We start from the raw sequence: 21265 nt of genomic DNA, 5'->3' as shown, positions 1-21265 counted from the left end.
GGTATGAAATATGTCCGTTATTAACTTATTATGATCATTAATTGAGAAAATTACCAAAACAAAAACAAGTTCTTAAAAGAATCTATAAGTAGACAGTAAACATGAAATCTGATAAATCTGGTATCAAAGAAATAAAGATGTCTAAAAAGGCGTTTGTTTGTCTCTCGCTGTTTATTTTATTAGAGTTCCACTAAGTAGCACAAAGTAATTACTATAACTATACTTGTACATTTTAGTGTTAATAATTATCTTATTTCTCATGTACTTTCTGAGTTCATGTATTGCTGAAATTAAAAAAAGAATAATCACAGCCCAAAAGTACAAAATTAATTGCTAATGTAGTGTTTGGATTCAGGGGTCAAAGTGTCTTGATTAAAATAAACAGGAGTCTATGTGCCTTCAACAAAAATATTGAAAATAGGGGTAGAAGTGTCAAGGGGTCGAAGAGTCTTCTAAAGTGGGTAGGGGTCAAAGTGTCAATGGGTCGAAGTGTCTTACTACCTTGTCAACTAAACTGACACCAAAAATAAAATGAAATCATGATTACAATTTATCAATTTCATATGTTTATTTCAAGCTTGTACAATTTTAGATAATCAGAAGCGTTACAATCAATGAACATGTTGGGATTGTACCTGTTGGTTAATGCTTTATAGGCTTTTGAATAGACATTTCATATAAATGAACCTTTATCATAATTCTGGGTATTTATTTGAAAATGAAAATTTTAAGATTTTAGTGCACATTCATAATCAATTTTATGTCTAGATACTAATTTTAAAAGGAAATCCTCAGAAGAACTTTTATATAACATATTATTGTAATCTTCAATATTATGTTTTCAAAATATGTAATCTCACTTTAAAAAATATAGATCTACAACCATGATTTGGCAGTTTTAGAGATAACTAACATTGAACATAATAATTATTATTATTTTAACCAAATTATGAGAATATCGACTGCTTACACATAGATATTGTGCATATTTATTAACCTGGCGTGGTGGTATTAACCTCTGGCTTATGCAAATAATAATTATCACGAAATGCAACAAAAACTCACCAAATATATGGGCATAAGAAGTTGTATTGATGTTATATGTTTTTCTAATAAGCATTGTGTTTGAAAAAGTGATTTTTCAAATTTGGAAAAAATATTATTTTAACATTATACCGGGTATTTTACAGATCATGTCAGAGACTACACAGACCGTTTCAGACAACGCCACAGAGCTTGTCCGGGGTGTCCTAACAGATACAGCAGCCGGTAAGTAATCCAAATAATTTGAATTCTTTAGACTTGAGTACGAGAATAGATTATTAACTAACCTGGCTTTATATTCCACCGCAGCATCTGCAATGCGGTGGCATATAGTGTTTGTCTTGTGTGTCCGTCTGTTTGTTTGGCTATCCCACATTTTAAAAAATCTTTTCAAAAACCACTACGCCAATGTTAACCAAACATGACAGGAATTTTCCTTGTGTGGCCCTCTACCAAAATTGTCCAAATAAATCCAATCTGATGACTAAGATGGCAACCAGAGCTAAAATTAAAAAAAACATTGTAAATACTTCTGTGACCATTGTTTCAATCTTCAGGATATTTGGTCACAATGTTTATTTTGATGATCTTAAGGTCAAGTTAGAATCTTGGTCATGTTGGGTTAAAAACATGGTCGTTAGATCAAATAATAGAAAAATCTTGTTAACACTCTAGTTGCCATATTTTGGCTTAAGTCAACATGATCTTTGGCCAACATGTTTATATGGGTGATCTGAAGGTCAACTTTGAATTTGGGTCAAATAATTGGAAAACCTTGTAAAGACCCTTATGGCCACAGTTTTGCTTCAATCTGCATGATCTCTATAATATTGGGTAAAAAAAAAAGATTTTTAAGTGAAGTTCGAACATTGGGTCAATAACTAGGTAAATATGTCAAATAATAGACAAATGTTGTGAACATTAAAGTGGCTGTATTTTTGCTTCAATCTTCATGATCTTTGGTCGAATTTTTTATCCCTCACATTTCAATGCCAAAACAAATGCAGTCTTGTTGAAACTGAAACAAGGTTGGCTATAAAGTACATTGTATGTTGTCTGTGCATGTGTCAGCATTTTGATGTAAGCTTTCTGCAAGGCACAATGTTTGTAAAACTAGGTATATAAGTTAAATTGTACAAATACTTTGTAAACACTAAATAGGAAAATATTTTCAGCTTATCTAGTTGGAGAATACGAAGGGCTACTGTTCTTGTGTGCCGTTGGCGTTACACTCAAGTGTAGCGCAACTTTTTCAAGTATTCCTTATATCTTCAATACTGCTTAATATATTGTGTTGAATATTTTTGTCAACGTTTTTCCTGATTATATGAAAGTTAGTCAGAATGTTTATCTCAGTGAAATGTAGGTCAAATTTGAAAGTGGGTCATGTTTTGTCAAAAAACTTGGTCACCAGGTCATTTTCTCAAATCCTTTTATGCTTTTATATTTTGCATATTGTTTACAAACATGACCCCAGCCTATAAACTAGAGCAGACAACATTTCGCTTACATTTCCATAACTTCTTTATTAATGATTAGATTTTATTAATACTTTGACAAAACAACACTTACCTGAATACCACAATGGATCCCACCAAAACAATACCCCACGCCCCAACCCAGAGTCCCTCCCCCCTACTCCCACCTCCCACCTCCCCCCTCCCAATTTTTTATTTTTTTTATTTTTGATAGATCATCTATTAAATGACCACACCCCACATTATACCCCCGTTTCAACCCCCCCTACCCCCAGCAAAATAAATGTTTTATACTGTCAAGTACTCGAATAGTCAAGGGCGCTGTCCTCTGACAGCTCTTGCTCACTGTTGAATTTAGCTGAAAAGAATCGACTGGTAAAAATAGTTAGTTAAAATGTGCTTACTGACCAATTATCTGCAACTCATCTTGCTACCAGTTCTTTGCAAAAAATATATATAATATTTGATATTTTACATGCCATGTGAGTCCTCTAAGCCGAAATGATCCGTAGAACAAAATAGTGTCTTTGTGTCGTATGAACAATTCTGCACTAAAATTACATTTTGATTCACATTGTGTATCATATCATTTATGTCGTTTTCAAAACGGTTAATATTCAAATGCATTATTTTCTCTTTACAGGATATTGTTTTAGTAGTTTACTATTGTTTAGTAGGTTGATGCTGCGTGAGCAAGTATATGTGTATATGAAGTGAAAACACCAAAAATAAACAACGGTTGCGATTGGCACCTATTAAATGTTATATACCCATAATTTCACTTTAAACACAGTGTAACTTTATTACAACACTGTATAGGGGAACATGTATATCGCATGAAATAAAGTGAATGTGTAATAAAGTCACAGGAGAGATGAACATTTAATCGGTGACCCCTTTTTTTCTTCTGATGTATAAGTATTTCCGCATCTCAATTAATATTAAAAAAAAATTGAAAAGTTTCATTGGTAGAAAAAAAGTTTTTTTGTTTTTTACCCTCACCTGTCACGTAGCCACAAGGTGGGCTTTTAATCCCTTGTGTCCGTCGTCCGTCGTCATCAACAATTTCTCTACCTAAACTAAATACACGGCCCAAAGCTTAAATGGTTTGTGTGAAGTATTTCCTAGTAGTCCCTTACAACCCTCTTTGAGAAGGTGAGGGCTTGAAAGATCTTTGGTCAGTCCTATTAAAGGACTCATGGCTTTTGCTATTTTTGACAATTAAAAATATACAACAAAAATCTTTTAGGTACTTTCAATACATGTTTGTTCATATATAAGTTTATTTAAGGAATTGTTCCTATAATTTCTTGTAATTTATATTTCAGCCGATCTGTTCAGAAGACACCTGAGTACCGCCATGAGTCAGGTGTCTGACATCAGCCGTCAGACCTTGGTTCAGCATGGACGAGAGCTGATATCTGCGCTTCTTACCCTAGCGAGACCTCAAAGATCTGTGACACCCGCACGACCAAGGAGGGCCCAGATCCGCCAACAACTCACAGGTGACAGACGAAGATCCACCATTGTAAGGTTCAAGGCCTGTGCGCTCGACCACCCGCTCTACACACCAACAGCAACAGTAATTCACACAGAGTTGTTAACCAAAGGTCTGGGTAGGCAACCAGACACCACCTTCTCCCCTCCGTCTACTGGGACACAGTCTGACCTGAGAAACAAGATCATTGAGTTGTATCCTATTCTCCACACTATACCTTTTGAGTTGATGGTGGGTCAGGCACGATGCAAGTTGGGGTTGATTCCAAGGGAAAAGTCTCTTCAAAAGCTGAAAGCAGATACCAAATCGTGTGGCTTTGTGAGACTCTGGGTCCTACCAGACTACCATATTGGGCCCCAGATAACTGTTCCTTCATCATCCGCCACAATGCCAACCGTCATGCTTACACCAGCCATCCTGTCAACACCAGCTGTCAGGACTACGCCAGCCATCCCGTGAACGCCAGCCATCATGACTACGCCAGACATCCCATCAATGCCAGCTGTCACGACTATGCCAGACATCCCGTCAACACCAGCCTACAAGTCTTCGCAAGCCATCCCGTCAATGCCAGTCATCATGTCAACGCCAGCCATTCTGTCAATGCCAGCCCTCACGACTACACCAGCTGTTGAGATTGACTATGATTTACAGATTGTCTTTCCAGAGATTCAGGTTTGTTTGATTTACAAACTGATCCATATAATGTATGCCAAGCTAAAATATGGCGTTATAATAATAAATATTACACAAGAGGTCACATTTATTTCCTGATTGATTTTAATGAAAATTGGTCGTTTATCAATAAATTCTAGGCTGATATTTTAAATGGGTCATATTTGATTAAAAATTAAATAAATTAGGTCACTATGTCCAATCATAAGTCACTAGGTCAGATCATAAAAGTATGTTTGCATTTTGCTCATATCTTCCTTTGATTCTGTTGGATAGTTGTTTAGGTAAAAGATTCAATGCCTTCATTATCTGCGAATGCTGCTTTGATCATCTCTTGCATTTAGTGTAAAATAGGCACGATTGTGTATAACAACAACAAATATATGGCTTACACAACATCAATGTGTTCTTTCTTTGCACAATCATATGAATAACAGGGGGCCATAAATCAGCATAGTACCAAGCACTGTTAAAGTAAAGCGTATTGTTGAAGGCACTGCACATATGTTCACAAAAATTGATATCTCCATACAAAATCTGTAAATTTACACAAAAATAATATGGGGTATAATATTAGAAAAAGGATACACCACTTCAGACCTAATGGCCTTTAAGTGACCTCCCAGTCATATAGCAGACCTGAGTGTTTTGGATTGGTCCCCTATAAGTATGGGCAGACTGGTCCGTCACTATAAGGCCATAACACCCTTAGTATAGACTATTTCTTAACAAACATATTTCTTTTACAGAATGCACAGAGTGATTCCCTATATGAGCAAGCTGGGACACCCACGGTTCTCTTTCGACATCAACACAGTGGTCAGATGGCATGTGATCTGAATCTTTGCTTTAATGTCAAGAATCAGCATCACAAGCTTCCATGTAATACTTTATTAGATACAGTATTAAAACATTGACCTTTCCCTCACAGAGACATTGACCAGCCTGATGACCAGACAGCCAACAAGTCATCAGCCGTTCTGAATGAGTTCATCCCTGCTGTTCAAACATCACAAGCCATTCTGTAAGAGCATATGATTTTTGATGTGCATGATATATTATGCATTATATCTTAAATAATCTTAATGTTTGAAATGAAGTGTTTTGATTAAAGACATTGTTTTAAAATTCATGATTTTTCTATAGGGCTTCTTCTGCTTTCTTTTCATATCCTTGTTGTAGAATAAATACTAGGCAATCAGTTTTAAAAGAAAGCAGATTAATAATATTCATGTTTGAGCTTCTACGCAAATGGACAGACCAAGCCAGAATTTTAACTAAGGATTGCAAAATTATTTCATTATTCTAATATTCGATTGAATGGTCAGTATTCTAATAACAGAACTGATATCAGCATATTCGCAATTAGGTCAAACGTTATTGCCCTAATTTGTAATGACCTGCGAGCGGCTTACTAATTTGCACCCTAAAAAATTTGGGATTAACGTGTTTGCTGTGAAGTTCATTGTGTCAAACTGATAACACGGCCCGTATCAGAATTGATTGCACAATGCAATATACACACACTAAGAAAGACCCCGAACTGTTGTTTGTCAATGGAGTGCCAATTAACGGCTTTAATTGACTGGTGAATAATAATTAAGTTTTTGTGATCACAGTATGAACAGCCATAAAAATGTGTGAATTACTCAAATAGCGCAATGCATTACACTCACTCTAAGAAAGGGCACAAACTGTTGTTTGTCAATTAGGTGCTAATTGAGGGTTTCAATTGACCAGCGAATAATAATTTAGTCTTTATGATAACAGTTTGAACAGACATTAAATATGTCAATTACTCAAATTTCTCAAATGATATAAATTTTTGTTAGAAAACCTCAGAACAATTTTTTTGTGATAAGGGTTATGATTTAAGTCTGAAAATGCCACCAGCCGGTTCGGAAGTATGGAAATACTTTACACTGTCTGTTGATAAGAAGACCGCTATTGTTATGTGTGTAAAGTTAGTTTTACATATCCCCTGTCTACTACAAATCTGTTGAACCATGTCACTGTTAATACTTCTATTTTTGCCCATTTACAGTATCGATCATAGCCGATAGCGAAACAATTATTTGATAGCAGCGTTAATAAACAGATGGGGGCAGTTTCATAAATGGTCAATCGATTAAATATCTGATTTGTTGTATTTTAAAATTAACCAGATCCTTGTAAAAATAGAAATTGCTATTTTGATCAAATTTTAACGTTATGAGATTTTGAATATTATTTCAGTAAAAAGTATGTTTCTGCAGACCTAGCCGTATAACAGATACTGCCAATGAGCGGCTCCAACAACTAGCCAGTACGTGCATCACCGGTCCCATTACAGACCCTATGCTCCTGAAAGTGAGAAGAAACCATGCCATGAAAGACGCCCTAGGCACCATACGGTAAGATCCCTGACATCAGAAACAATGGTGTGAATCCAAATGACCTCAATCCGGAGATGGTAAAAACTCTTGAAAAGGTAAATATTATAATATGTGTTAAAAACCTATGATTCTTGCATATCTGACTGAGAATTCCACAGCCTTCATTCATGCTGGGAAAACCTGTCTGGCACAGGGGGATGGAGGATGACTCGTAAGCAATTAAAACATTCAAATAACATCAGAACATTGTTCTCGACATTAATGTTATGGTGTTTTGTCACTTTCTCTTCATGATGTCATAATACCACGCTTCTAAGATTATGTGTCCATAATAAAAACTATTTAAAATATTCCATTTCAGCTGTAAATCATTCCATTTTACTACTTGTTAAATATTTATGCAAGAAAAAATATCATAAGTTGTAGACTCAGACAAGAATTTCCAGGCCTCGAGTATCTTTTTTGGCGGGAACTCATCAAGCAGTTGTACCGACCAAAACAAATACTTTCGGACTGGAAATTCAGATCCTGAACTACAACCAGTGACAGAAATGTAAAAAATGTAATGAAAAACCCTGAGCAATTTTAAACAGTTTACATACCTCACACACTCTAGCCAAATAGCAAATAATATTTGCATGAGTAATAGCAATATAGCTGAACATAATTTGATAAACAGAGGATAACAATTTGAAGAAGTCAATTCTTGATGAAAATTTATTTGTTTGTGCTGAAAAGAGTTAAATGCAGTCCATCTGAGTCAAGATTTTTGTAAAATAGATCATATAATATTAAATGACGTATAATTTCAGATGCCACATGCCTCATCACACAGAGAGTTACAAGAGCTGTATTTCAGCATGTACGACCAGCGAGAGGCAGCAGGCTTCATCCTCCCGTGTAACTCATTAAAAAAAGACCACACCCCCTCCTGCAGTCCGCCCTTGTGAGCAACATGGTCCTGGATTGCAGAGATGAACTGGAACAGTTCATTGAAGGTAATGAGATATAATTATAATATTGAGTAACAAAGCTCCTCGAAATGGAATAAGATGTTTTTGTAAGCTGGCTAGTCAATAGATGATTGATTTTAATTCAAATTTAACACACATTTGTACAAGTGAATTTCAATTAAAGATAAAAAATAGTGAAATTGGGACTGGTAAAAACCTAAAAGCTTTCATGTATTAATCAAACATTTTTATTAAACTGCCTTTAGTGCCAATATATCAGATGTGTGGTTTATTTATTTATTAAATTGCATAATATTCATTACTGGGTCGGTTTAAAATACATGCTTTTTATGAATCAACTGCATATGTCTAGAGACTATGTGTTATTAAACATGTAACTATGTGATTGACAGCTCTATAAAATGACTGTTAGTAGCATTAAAGACATTTGATATAATCATCCCAGGTCTACGAACTCACAATGTGCTGACATTGGTGAGGGAGGAGAAGCTGTGCTGTCTCTTCAGCAGTTGGAAGCCTCCAGTCACCGCTGCTGATGTCAGAGGTCTGCTTAAATTCAAGTACCGTCAGGATATCAATCGGGAGGCTGACCGTGAAACTGGCCAGCAGTTTGTAAGATTTATTCAGGCGACGAAGGGTGATGGGGCCACTGTCAACGGGATTACCCTGAAGCCACATTATGTCCTCATGTGGATGACGGGATCATCAGAAATCCCGGCATTGGGTTTCCACAAGCTAATTGACATAGAATTTTGGCTGGAGGAGAGGGTTAACACATGTGCACTATGTGTAACTCTCAAGCATCTGACGCCGATGGTTGAGGACCCTGTGTTGTATTTCACTGAGCGTGTAATTAACTCATCAACATTTGGTACTATGTGACATGTCTATATGTTATGGAGACTGTCAACTGTTTGTATTTTTATCTATCCTAAAAAGGAGAGTTCGAAACTGGGTCATGCTGGGTCAAAAACTAGGTCACAAGGTCAAAACAAAGAAAGCCTTGTTAACACTGTAGACGTCACATTTCATGCCCAATCATCGTGTAACTTTGTCAAATTGTGTGTCTAATGATATGTTGGTTAAATTCAAAAATGGTCCCAGTCCCTTGAAAAATATGGCGACCAGGGGGCGGGGCTGTATTCCTAATATGGCTATAGAGAAACCTTGTGAACACACTTGAAGTCACATTTTTTGCCTAATCATCATGAAACTTGGTCAAAACATTAGTTTCATTGATATCTAGGATGAGTTCGAAAATGGTCCAGATCGGTGAAAAAACATGGCCGCCAGGGAGTGGGGCAGTTTTCCTTATATGTCCATAGTAAAACCTTGTTAACACTCAAGAGGCCACATTTATTGTCCAATCTTCATGAAATTTAATCAGAAGATTGGTCTCAATGATATCTTGGACGAGTTCGAAAATGGTTACATTTGCTTGAAAAACATGGCTGCCAAGGGGCGGGGCATTTTTCCAAATATGGCTATATAGGGCTAAAGTAAAACCTTGTGAACACTTTAGAGGCCACATTTATTGTCCAATCTTCATGAAATTTGGTCAGAAGATTGGTCTAAATGATATCTTGGATGAGTTCGAAAATGGTTACGTTTGCTTGAAAAACATGGCTGTAGTAAAATCTTGTTAACACTCTAGAGGCCACATTAATTTTCCTATATTCATGAAACTTGGTCAGAAGATTAGTCCTAATGATATATTGGATGAGTTTAAAAATGGTTTCGGTTGCTTAAAAAACATGGCCATCAGGGGGCAGGGCATTTTTCCTAATATGGCTAAATATCATGCTTTAGTAAAACCTTGTTATCACTCTAGAGGCCACATTTATTGTCCGATCATCATGAAACTTGGTCAGATGATTTGTCCCAATGATATCTTGGATGAGTTGGAAAATGGTTCCGGTTGGTTGAAAAACATGGCCGCCAAGGGGGCGTGGCATTTTTCCTTATATCGCTATAGTAAAACCCTGTTAACACTCTAGAAGCAATATTTATTGTACGATCATCATGAAACTTTGTAAGAAGATTTGTCCCCATGATATTTTAACAAGTTCGAAATTGGTTCCAGTTGCTTCAAAAACATAAACACCAGTGGGCAGGGCATTTTTCCTGATATGGATTTATGAATCTTCATAAAACTCTGTCAGTATATTTGTTTAAATGATATCTCGGATGTGTATGAAACTCTTTCTGGTCTGTTGAAAAACGTGGCTGCCAGGGTGTTCACTAGTCAAGAAAGTTGGTAAGAACATTTTGTTCGAATGACATATTGGGCTGCACAGAACAGGTCAGTGCCTTTTAATCTCAGGTGAGCGACTTTGGGCCTTTCAGGCCCTCTTTTTTAAAATGTACTCAATTGAGTCTAAAAGAGCATTTTCATACCTTCATTACATATTGCATGAAATTTAATTTAATTAACAATAAAGGCGGACTTTATATGTATGTAACCCATCTATTTCACTAGACGTTAAGCACCATTGTCTTACACCGTCACAGCTTGATGGTGTGTCTCTTCTAATTCTCACTGTTTGATGATATCAGATTTTTATGAAAAAGATATCTTCACTTATTCTCAAGACCCTAGCACAGGTATACATTGTTCAGTCAAACTTATATGCTGACAAGTAACAACTGTACATTGCATTGAGTATGTGTCCCAACAGTCACGGTTTTTATCCCAACAGTCACGGCTGTTTAAAGTGCCTCTTTGTCTGCTTTAACATCACCATAAACATGAGTGTGCATGTCATTGTGTTAATTGAACAGCCATTGAGAGAATAAGACTGGTCTTTGACCTTACAGGTTTATAAATTCATCATACTAACTTTAGAAACTTTTTGTCGCAACAGTCACGGCTGATGTACTATACACAGATCACAAACTTTTAATAGGCCCAAAAATTATTACTTTGTGGTCCAAATATTTTTAAACCTCTGTTTTTTTTTAATTTTTATTACATTGTAGTGTAAAATATGCATAAATACACACAAAATAATGGTCTTAATGCAATTAAACATGTCCCAACAGTCACATTTATGTATTTATAAAATCTTATCAATATCTACAATAAACTGTTAAATATTTCAACTGATTTTTTTTTTCCTGCTTTGGTTTTCATCGTGCATAAAAAAATGAAAAATATAGATCTGCTATGTACTTTTGAGTAAAAATACTGAATCATCAAATGGCAATAAATTAAGTAGGAAGTGCAACATAATATTACGTTTTTATACTAAGTATTAGTTTTCAAAAACTAATGTACAAGATTACTGTCCTTTCTTGCCATATAAAACAGTATATATGATGCTGTACAAGAGCAACAATTCCATAGCACTAATTACTGATACTTCATATGTAACTTCTCATTTTTGTCCCATTCAGGTCATCATATCTCAAAAACTACGCAAGATAAGTTGATCAAACTTTGAACATTGATTTCAAAGCCACGGTATTCAATGACAAACATTTTTGTGTTCATAATAGTCCTTGAATCTTCTATAAATAAAACTGACCATGTTCGAGACTCTTTTTACGCTACCTTATGACAATTGTTTTATCAATTATTTTCATAAAAGGATGTTTATTATGCATACATGTATCTATATCCCAACTAACTCATAAAATGGGCAGATAATTATATCCAGTTCTCCTTTATTCATATATTTTGTTATATTTTTTTGTACATTTCTTTTTACATTTTTAACAAATTTTCTGTCAGCCATGGTTATTTTTTTCTTACTGAATGAAAAGATTTCCTTGAAACATAAACTATTTAAAAAATTTGAAGTTTCGGGAAATAGAAACATCTATTTAATTTTCACTTGTAAGAACTTTAATTTTGTACAAAATGTCAAGCTTATTAAGTTATTTTGCTGTAGGCCACAATAGCTGAAACACGACATGAGTATATAAACATCTTTATCTGACATGCATGTACATAGTTTCGTGTTTATCATATCTTGGTCACAACACAGAATTGCAGAACTCCACACATGCCAAGAAACAATCCACACCCTGGTGATCACTTTCAATGTTCACAGTTTGTTCTAGTCTTGTGAAGTCCTGCTCGTTTAGAGGACAGTCTACATTTGACACATTGGTGATCATGTCTTCTCGGGGTGCTACCTCGACCTCAATGTCAATGCCATATTTGTCATGGTCTTGGATGGCCTCCTCCGAAGCATGGAACACCATGTCGTCGATGCCCCTATGACCCTGTCCAGATTGGCGCATCATGCCCTCAATGTAGAGCTGTGTGGGGGTTCTACCTCTTTCACCACTCAACCTGTGCAAGTTCCAGCCCTCACGAAATATGTCTAATGTTGCTGGACACGAGGCACAAACAAGTGATGAAGGCACCACATGTGCACTGGATTTGCCAAATCCAACTGTCCAGACTCCTCAAGATATGTAAACAAGCTGTGAAACACGCTTGTTGCACTGGCAACTGATTCCGCTGATTGTGAACGCTCCTTCCCGTGATGAAAGAACCCCGACGAGGTCCACGATGCGCTATCATAAACGCCCCAACCCTGGTATTCCCCAGTCCATGATCGTTCCGGACTCTTGATGGGACACCATAGCGCTGGGTGCCTGTCATGAAGACTTTTGTCATCGTGGTAGCCTTGTTGTTGGCCGCAGCTTGGAGGAAAACACACATCCGCGAGAGGCCATCGATGCCTCCGTGTATGACAAAACCCCACCTGAAACAAAGGTATAAAAATTGTACATACTTGTATAGATATTACAATGCACATTTACTAAAACAGCAAAGTATTTTGTTTAATTTGGTGTGAGTATATATGGCCTCAATTGGAGGGGGTAACCAGTCAAAACAAATTATTTGGGCACAAATTAATCACAAAATACAAATCTGCTCAATACACCTTGTTATCTTACTGTTGCCCCAATTAAAATTTTTAGTCTAATAAAATTTTGGGCAGAAATTTTAGAAAACTGATACACAGTTTCCACAACATTCTAAAAATAGCTGAAATTAGAAAAAATGGAATTTTGAGCAATGTCATGCATATTATGGGAAAATAAAGCAATATTTAAATGCCCCCCCCCCCCAAATCTACATACAACACCGAAATTGCACAAAATATGTTTTAGATAACATTTAAAATGCACTCTGGCTTCTTGATGTACAAAGTTAACTACTGCAGTACAAAATAGAAAAGCTTAAACAAGACTGTATTTGTAAAATGCTATGCCATAGGAATGAGTGTTTTGGCATAGAATTGTGAGGGTTTACAAGCTTTTCAATCCTTGGACCTTGTGAACTAGTGTTTGGTCCAACATGACCCAAATTCAAACTTTACCAAAAAAATAAAAATAAAAATTGTAACAACCAATTGTGATGAAGATTGAAGCAAACTTGTGGCCTCTTGAGTGTTTAAAATGTTTTTTCCATTATTTGACCAACTGACATAGTTATTGACCCCACATGACTCAGATTTGAACTTGACAATATCATTAAGATAAATATTTTGACAAAAGATAATGAAGATTAAAGCAAAAAAGCGGCAACTGTAATCTTTACAAGGTTTTTTTTATCATTTGACCTAGCAGACTAAGTAATTTTGTACCTTATCAATTTGTGGTTTCCATCTATGTGCCACAATGAGTTTGGACCAGCAACAGTGTATACCCTTTGCCAAATCGAGTGACACCATCGCATGGCTACGGCTGCTTCGTAGACCCAGATCAGACTGTCAGCAACACGTTGTCTTTGAACCCGATGTCTTAGACTCTGAAGTTGTCCCTGAACCATTCGTTGCCCAAGTGGTCTGATTGCCATTTGTTATCTCTCGGACCAGATTGTCAAGTTCCTCGTTGGAGATGCTCGAGTACCTTCCCCTGATGCTTATACAATATGTCCTGAAAATATATAATAGAGAAAATGTGTTTATTTTGAGGGAATATGAAAAATATATATCTCACTGAGAAGGGAAAAATATGTTTTTTCAGGTATGTTTGTGCCTTTGCAGCAATCAAGATGTGGTGTGGCTCCCATTGCAGTGCAATCTGACTGTAGTACTTGATCTTCCCTTCGTCCAGATCTGGAGTTGAGATTGTTTCCATTTTTAACAATCAGATTAACCGAATCGATATAATCATTTAAATACATGTAACATGTTTCATCTTCACTTCTGTTAGATAAGCACTTAAGTCTGAACATTTAAAGTTTTTTCCACGTTAAAAAAACTGGTAGATTCAAATCATTTACACAGGATTCATTAACAAAGGCATTGATTGGCAGAGATGGACTAGTTCAGCGCGTCATCGGATCCTCACAGCGTAGAGGTTTTGAAGATATGATTTAAATCACATTGACTGCCAGGGCCCTCTCTTGCCGCCAGGGGAAGCCACTCACATCCCTCATGAGAGGGAATTTCGCATTGTTTTGGGCGAAAAAGGGGAATTTTAGAAGATCTTTTCACCAACCATTCAACACTTAAATGGCGTTATTATAATGTGATTTACATAAATATACATTTAAACAAAGGTTAGCAGCATGATACCAGCTGGCAACATAGATATTAAAGTTAAAAAAAAATAAAATATAGCTGAAAAAGTACGTTTTTCATGTGGGAAGGCGCCGATATTCGTTAGTAAAAATTGCAAAACGAGGGCCCTGACAACATGGTCGCCTATGTCATTCAAACTGTCAATGATAGGCCCGAAATGTTAACCACACATAGAAATGTCCTGTGGATTAAAAGCACTTTTGGGAATATCTGTTGTTCAATATGAATTTTAGGTTGATTTTAACTTGTTAAAGAAGTACTAAATGAATCATTTTACAAAAATTGAAATCACTATCTACAAATTGCCACTTCAGGTAACAAACCAATACCCATTTGAAATTCAATAATAATGTGTTAAAAGGGCATACCTGTGCCTATTTTAGTAAAGAAAAAATAAACAGTGGCTTTGTTTTTTGGGACACCCTGTATACACACTGTTATTCTATTGAATGGATAACATACCTGAGGCGGCGCTTAATAACCGAATCTGACACATGAAGCAGACTAGCAATAGCTCGTCGTTTGAAGCCCGCTTCAACTAGATACTCCAGCTGCTCTCGACTAATGACGTAAAGTGGTCTGCCTCGCGTTGTAGTCTGTTTTTCGGCGAAGAAACCAATGAGATGCTGCAGCGTTTTGAAAAGATTAAAGCAACAAAGGTTATAACACAAATAAAATTATAGTAAGATCAAGAGCACCAACTCCATAAAAAATGGTCCGCAAGTAATGGGATCGAAAATTATTTAAATGGTCAGGGAAAATACTAACCTCTTTCGATCTTCAGTTGTTGACATAACGAGTCGAGAATCTCACACAGCCGTTCAAAATGGGAAAACGGGTACACATACGAAGTGCATACCGGCTTAACGCTGTCAAAGTGTTAGAATAGATTCACACAAATTTGCATCTGTATATTGCGTCATTAAACTTCTACATAAAAAGTGCACAATGCGAGTTGCTACTTCTCGAAAACCTTCGGCGTCCGCCATATTTTTCAGAAACCGGAAATGGACTAGACCGGTCTCAGCAGTTACTAGATAATATTCATTACATAAAGCGATTTTAGAATAAATACCGTCAAGTAGATACTTATGTTTATTTCTTTTCTGTTTCAAATCTAATTTTTTTTCCTCAATTTTAAAAGAGATTTTGAACATTTCTTATGAATAAATCTGAAGGAAAAGCGATTCAAGAGAGGAGTTTTTTGATTGGCTGCTCAGAAAATTGTACGTCGACGTACAAAATTGTTCGTCGATGTACAATTTGTACGTCGACGTACAAATATATACGTCGAAGTGTATGTATATTTGTACGTCGACGTACAATTTTGTACGACGACGTACAGAGGCGTATCCAGAATTTTTTTAGAGGGGGGCTCAACAGGAGAGGGTGCGGGAGGGGTGTCCCCTTCCGTCGACGAATTTTTTTTTTAATTGGCACCTTGAAATAATGCGATTTCCTGCTATCTAATCAGCATTTTGCATGATAAAAGTGCATGTAAAACAAATAAGAACTTGAGTTCACACATCAAGTGTGACAGACACACGGACAGGCAGACACACATGGGTAAATCCAATGTCTCTCAAACCACTTAAGTGGTGGGAGACATTATCTTTATCCATAACTTTTTTAACAGAGTAAGATGGGTGGACCTCCTATTTAACCATGCTGGATATCCTACTAGGTCAACTAAGGTACAACATTAAAATGTTTATGTCCATGTCCCTATGAATGGAAAGCAGGCACACAGCGGATAACCTGTTCTGACCCATTGATGATATTAGTTATGTCTTAACAAGTTCTTGGGCACTGATACTCCTTTCACACTCGCATGATGTAACAGGGAATACACATGATATGGACAAAACAGTGTAAATGGTGGGGTACAGCTGGGAATAACAATGTGCAACAGAGCCCTGAAGGGTGGTTAGGTGGGTTGGGTACACCTTTCCACCTAGCCTGCCATATAAAGTGCAACTCAGCAGGGAGAGACTGAGGGGAAGGGAGATCATCAATGAACCATTCAAGGTCACTAGCACTGACAGGAGAGGCGCACATTTGTTCAGGTATAAACTTCAATCACATGGTTGCCTTAGTCTGCAAATCACTGAATCGGGTGTCCATTTCGTTCACAAAAGTGTTAACAAAGGGAGTCGTTAGGTTTCTGTGTAGTTTAATTCGGGTGTTGCTGCCTCGATGTTGTAACGCTTTAAGAAAATGATTTAGTTTCATATAGCAAAGTAATTCTTCATTTTTGAGTCTTTTTTAATTTTAAAAAGTATGGATGTACATCAAAGCAGTTAGCCCGATTTGTAAAAAAATAAAATAGAACAAAATAATTGCCATTCATTAAGTGTGCAGTTGAATTTCACTGGCAATAACTTTGTTGTGCCGGTGCCCGGTCTACAAAATGCGCACATACCTCGTGATTGGGAACCAGCGACAAATCGGAATAGTGCATGCTGGGCAGCACGAGTTTGTACGGTCTCTTGTGCACGGGTTATTTGATGCGAGTGGACGTATTTTCCCAAGCTGAGTATTGCTTGGAGTAATTGTGAGCCTGAGTGAGTAATTGTGAGCCTGAGTATAGATTATATTGTATTATATTGTATTATATTGTATTTTATGTGTGTTCAACACGTATTTACCTGGAAGGCCATTCCCAGAAGATATAAGTGAGACTGTGACTGTGTATGTGAGTCTGTGAGTTGCCTGTGATTGTGTAAATGACAGGCATTTCCCTGGAAGTGTATTCCCAGAAGTATATGTGTATGTAAGCCGGTGACTGTGTGTGTAAGTACGTATTTGCCTGGAGGTGTATTCCCAGAAGTACATGTATAGTGCCATTTTGTGACGTGCAACCGACGAGTATAGCCGACGAGTTCCCTCGAAGATGACGAGGACGTTTGGTGCATCCTGACGAGCATTCCAGTCGATGCCAACGTGAGTATTGTATTTAGTGCCGTTGCAAGTAATTGCTGTAGTTGTTGTAAAAGAACCCCAAAGAGCTAACCGTAAAAACACTACAATGGCGCCCAACGGGGGACTCAGTGAAAATTGTGTTTAACGGTTAGGCTAGTTGCAAAATCAATCGGCATCGCATAATTTATTTTCAATCGACGGATCAAATTTAATTTAAAGTTTATAGAAACTGTTCGTTTCATAAAACGTGATTTCTGTTTTTAACTTGTTGAACTCAGTGTTCGTCTATTTTAAGAAGTGTGTAACAAACAGACGGCATTGTAGTTTTTTTCCACTGTTGGCATTCGCCGGCCATGTTATCAGTTGGTGAAATATTTCTTAAAAAACGTGATTTTCCAATGCTGTTTGTTACAGTTTAATTGCTTGTGTAATCCACGGATGGCCACGTGTTTTTTTTTTTATTTGGCAATTTTCCCGTGATTAGTTGGCGCGTATTCTGTGCGCAGCAGTTCATGAAAAACGTGTTTGGTTGACTGTTGTATATAGCAGTGTAACTAACTAAAGTCCGAGGAAATAGAAGTTTACACGCACGAGTTTTGTCCTTGGCAATTCTTTTTATAGCAGTGTTATTGCGAATGTAAACTGGGTCCCGGGAAATTAGTGCTTAACGTCAAGTTAAAGCGACGTGTTTCTTACTTTCAGTTTTTATTGATTATTGATAGCAACAACAGTGATAGCGATTTTGTTAATTGGTTGTTGTTGGGCAATTAAATTTTAATTGTCTACCAGTAGATACAAAAGTTTTTATTTCAGAATTTCTCAGCCCATTTATTTTAGGTTGTTTATTAATTTAACTTTTTTATATTTACTTGTAAAGTTCTAAATTAACAATGGATATGGGAAGTGGATATACCCCACCATTTTTACTGGTAGCCCCCAGAAAAATTCGAGTGAACTACGACACTCCCACTAGATTATGCAATATTCTGGGTGTGGGCAGACAACTGGCACAGGCCATTGTTTTGATACGGGAAAATACGGGAAATTTGTTACCACATACTTTAGAGGCAATTATAGGGCGGCCGTTGACCTTTGGTGACATGACCATGTTGGATTTTAGTACTAACCCCGCATTATTTAGAGAAGCCCTGGGGTATGGGGATGGGGCGGAACATGTTGGGGAGGGTGGAATGGGGCGGTCAATCGCAAATAGGCCCATGGACCCACACGAAAGGTGGATAGATATGTCTGTGCTCGAGAAGGAGTCGGTAAGTCAGGATCACGAGAGGGCCCAACTAGAAGCCCAAATTTCGGCTCTTGAGGCGGACGTAGCTCAATGGGACGATTTTCTTCCCCAGATTGCAAAGCCTTTGTTCCCAAAGCGTCCGTTGTTACAGCCGGACCATATGATGATAAGCATACCGAAACCGTTTAATGTCGCATCAAGCGTCCCCGCCTCGCCCCCTTTGTTAGGTTTGCCCCAGAGTAGGGACAATGGGCCTACGGGATCCCATCGTGCCTCAAAGGGCCCTCTTGCCCCGAATGGTCTACCTGTCCCAATTCCATCTATCATCACTGTTCCCTAACCCAGCAATGCACCGGTTTTCAATAATTTGCCCGGACCAAGCAACCCTCCTGGCCCAAGTATTCCCCCGACACAGAAAGATCGGGATGTTCTGACAAAATTGCCTAAGAGCCTGCTATATGATGGGCAGAGCAATTGGTTTGTTTTTCAATGCAAGTTTGAGCGCTACGCAAAGGTGCAAGATTGGTCTGACGCAGAATGCGCCGATTGCCTTGGTTGGTGTTTGACAGGAAAGGCGGTCGATTTCTATGCGTTGCTTACCGAAGGGAGAGGGACGGTACCTTACGCAGAGCTAATGCAGCGACTGCAGGAGCGTTTTGGCGCCAGGGAGCTTACCGCCACCGCGCAGGGCCGTTTCCACGTTGCCCATCAGGAAGTAGGCGAGTCCCTAGACAATTGGTCAGATCGGGCGCTGAAGCTGGCAACAGCGGCGTTTCGTGATCTGCCCTATGCATACGCCGCTGAACAGGCAGTGACGAAGTTTTGTCACGGTTTGATTGACGAGGAGGCCGGCAAGCATGTTAGTCTGCAGTTACCAACATCTATGGGAGATGCGATGAACATGCTGAAGATATATTTCCATGTTCAGTCGGCTTGCGCCGCGGCTCCAAGGTATACCCAGGAGACTGAGCAAGAAGAGTCAATGTGGGTTCACGAGGTGAAGAAAGCACCCACTGCGGATGAGGTCAGTGTGTCGGCGGTCGACAAATTGACCCAGGTGGTCGAGAAGTTGCTTGATGCTGTGGAGAGATTGTCAAACTCTTTTGGAAGTTCGGCCGTTGATCCCTTTGTCCGACAACCGGGTAAGCCGTTTCGAAATAAAAAAGGCTATGCCGAATACCCTGTGGAGTGCCCCTACCCAGGGAAGGTCCGGAACCGGTGGTACAACGACCAACGCCAGGTTATGTATCCTGCGGGAGCGGGTGGCGGAGGTTTACGTGGGCATCGGAACCAAAATTCAAAAGTTCGCCCTGAGGGATCGTATCGCGGCAGATATGGTTCCAACTGGGGACATTTCCATGCCATGTCCTTGCCCAACCATAAGGAGAAGGAGCCCGTTGTGGTAGCTGCGACGACTAAGCAGTTGGGCCAACCGGAAGTGGATCATGTAAACCAGCTAGGTCCGGTTTCCCAGTCCTGCATGAAGGTGCAGCATGCCAAGGACGTGCACGATGCAGTTTCCTTGGTGCTGCCAACAGTGCCAGATGTCGTCAGTGATCCAAGGATGGTCATTGGCGAGAGCACTGAAGGAGACCATGGAGATCCTGTGTGCGATGATGAATTTCGCGTGCAGCGCGTTGCGGTTCAGTCTGCGGAGGCGGCTAAAAGCATGGCGACCGACAGGGCCGACCAGGTGGGGGCCAAAATAGCCCAACGAAAAGCTGCTGAAACTACTCCGGCCACCGGAAGGTCAGTACCTGTCAGACGGGCGACAGAAGTTGCCGCGTGTGACCGCCGTAAGGGCGGCGCATGCGGATGCCGAGTTACCCCAGATGACAGCTGGGAAGGTGGTGTTCGAAGACTTGTTAGGCGTGGTTCCAAAGGGTGGCGACCCTCTAGTTCTCGCCGCTGGGAGCGGTCCCAGCGGTGGAAATTAGGTTGGCGACCACCAGAGCGTCTAACTTCCAAAATCTGTACCGCCTAAAATTGTAAATGGCGAGGTTAATTGTTAGTAAAACTAGGAAAACAATGCAAAATACAAAAGACCCCCAATTAAAAAAATTACAGTAAAGTTGCAGTGACATTCTATTTGCGGTGTTGATAACGTATTACGGTGTACGCGGAGTATCTCTAGTAGTAACACTAAAAGCAGCAGCAGTAGTAGTAGTAGTAGTAGTAGTAGTAGTAGTAGTAGTAGTAGTAGTAGTAGTAGTAGTAGTAGTAGTAGTAGTAGTGGTAGTAGTAGTAGAAGTAGTAGTAGCAGAAGTAGTAGTAGTAGTAGTAGTAGTAGTAGTAGTAGTAGTAGTAGTAGTAAAAGCTGTTGTTATGAATATTACATGAAGTACGCGGTGTATAAAAGTAATAGTTCTCTTAAACATTTTGATTAGTTTGATTAGAATGTTTTGAATATATATATATGTCCTATTGTCTCAGTTTAAGCCCAGTCTTTTATTGCAATATTGTTGGAACTATAAAATTGAAATTAATCTGAGCAGTGCTCTGCGA

General features: G+C 38.4%; 1 protein-coding gene across 2 annotated transcripts; it reads right to left on the bottom strand.

Annotated features, from left to right (window-relative positions):
• Positions 1–11082: 11082 nt before the first annotated feature.
• LOC127860708 (uncharacterized) lies at positions 11083–15927 on the bottom strand. 2 transcript variants are annotated; one of them, XR_008039899.1, is made up of 3 exons: positions 15055–15927; positions 13651–13942; positions 11083–12762 (listed from the first exon to the last, which is right to left on the bottom strand). XR_008039899.1 is itself a non-coding variant. In XM_052398966.1 (2 exons), exons 1-2 carry the CDS (start codon positions 13860–13862, stop codon positions 12363–12365), a joined length of 612 nt encoding a protein of 203 aa, XP_052254926.1. In that variant the 5' UTR covers positions 13863–14057; the 3' UTR covers positions 11083–12362. The 2 variants fall into 2 exon arrangements, 1 of the variants encoding a protein (XP_052254926.1); XM_052398966.1 differs by lacking the exon at positions 15055–15927 and having other exon boundaries at positions 13651–14057.
• Positions 15928–21265: the final 5338 nt, after the last annotated feature.

Source organism: Dreissena polymorpha, chromosome 15 (genome assembly GCF_020536995.1).
Source record: "Dreissena polymorpha isolate Duluth1 chromosome 15, UMN_Dpol_1.0, whole genome shotgun sequence".
In the NCBI taxonomy this organism is placed as follows: Eukaryota; Metazoa; Mollusca; class Bivalvia; order Myida; family Dreissenidae; genus Dreissena; species Dreissena polymorpha.
The sequence above is the reverse complement of the archived record's forward strand: the minus strand, read 5'-3'. Positions and strand labels throughout refer to the sequence as shown.

Bases quoted from the DNA above. Each gene is read 5' to 3' on its own strand.
- LOC127860708 (XM_052398966.1), bottom strand. From the start codon at position 13,862: ATGGCAATCAGACCACTTGGGCAACGAATGGTTCAGGGACAACTTCAG. The intron at 12,763-13,650 runs GTACAAAATTAC...CCTTTGTTTCAG, and splicing joins GGAAACCACAAATTGATAAG to GTGGGGTTTTGTCATACACG.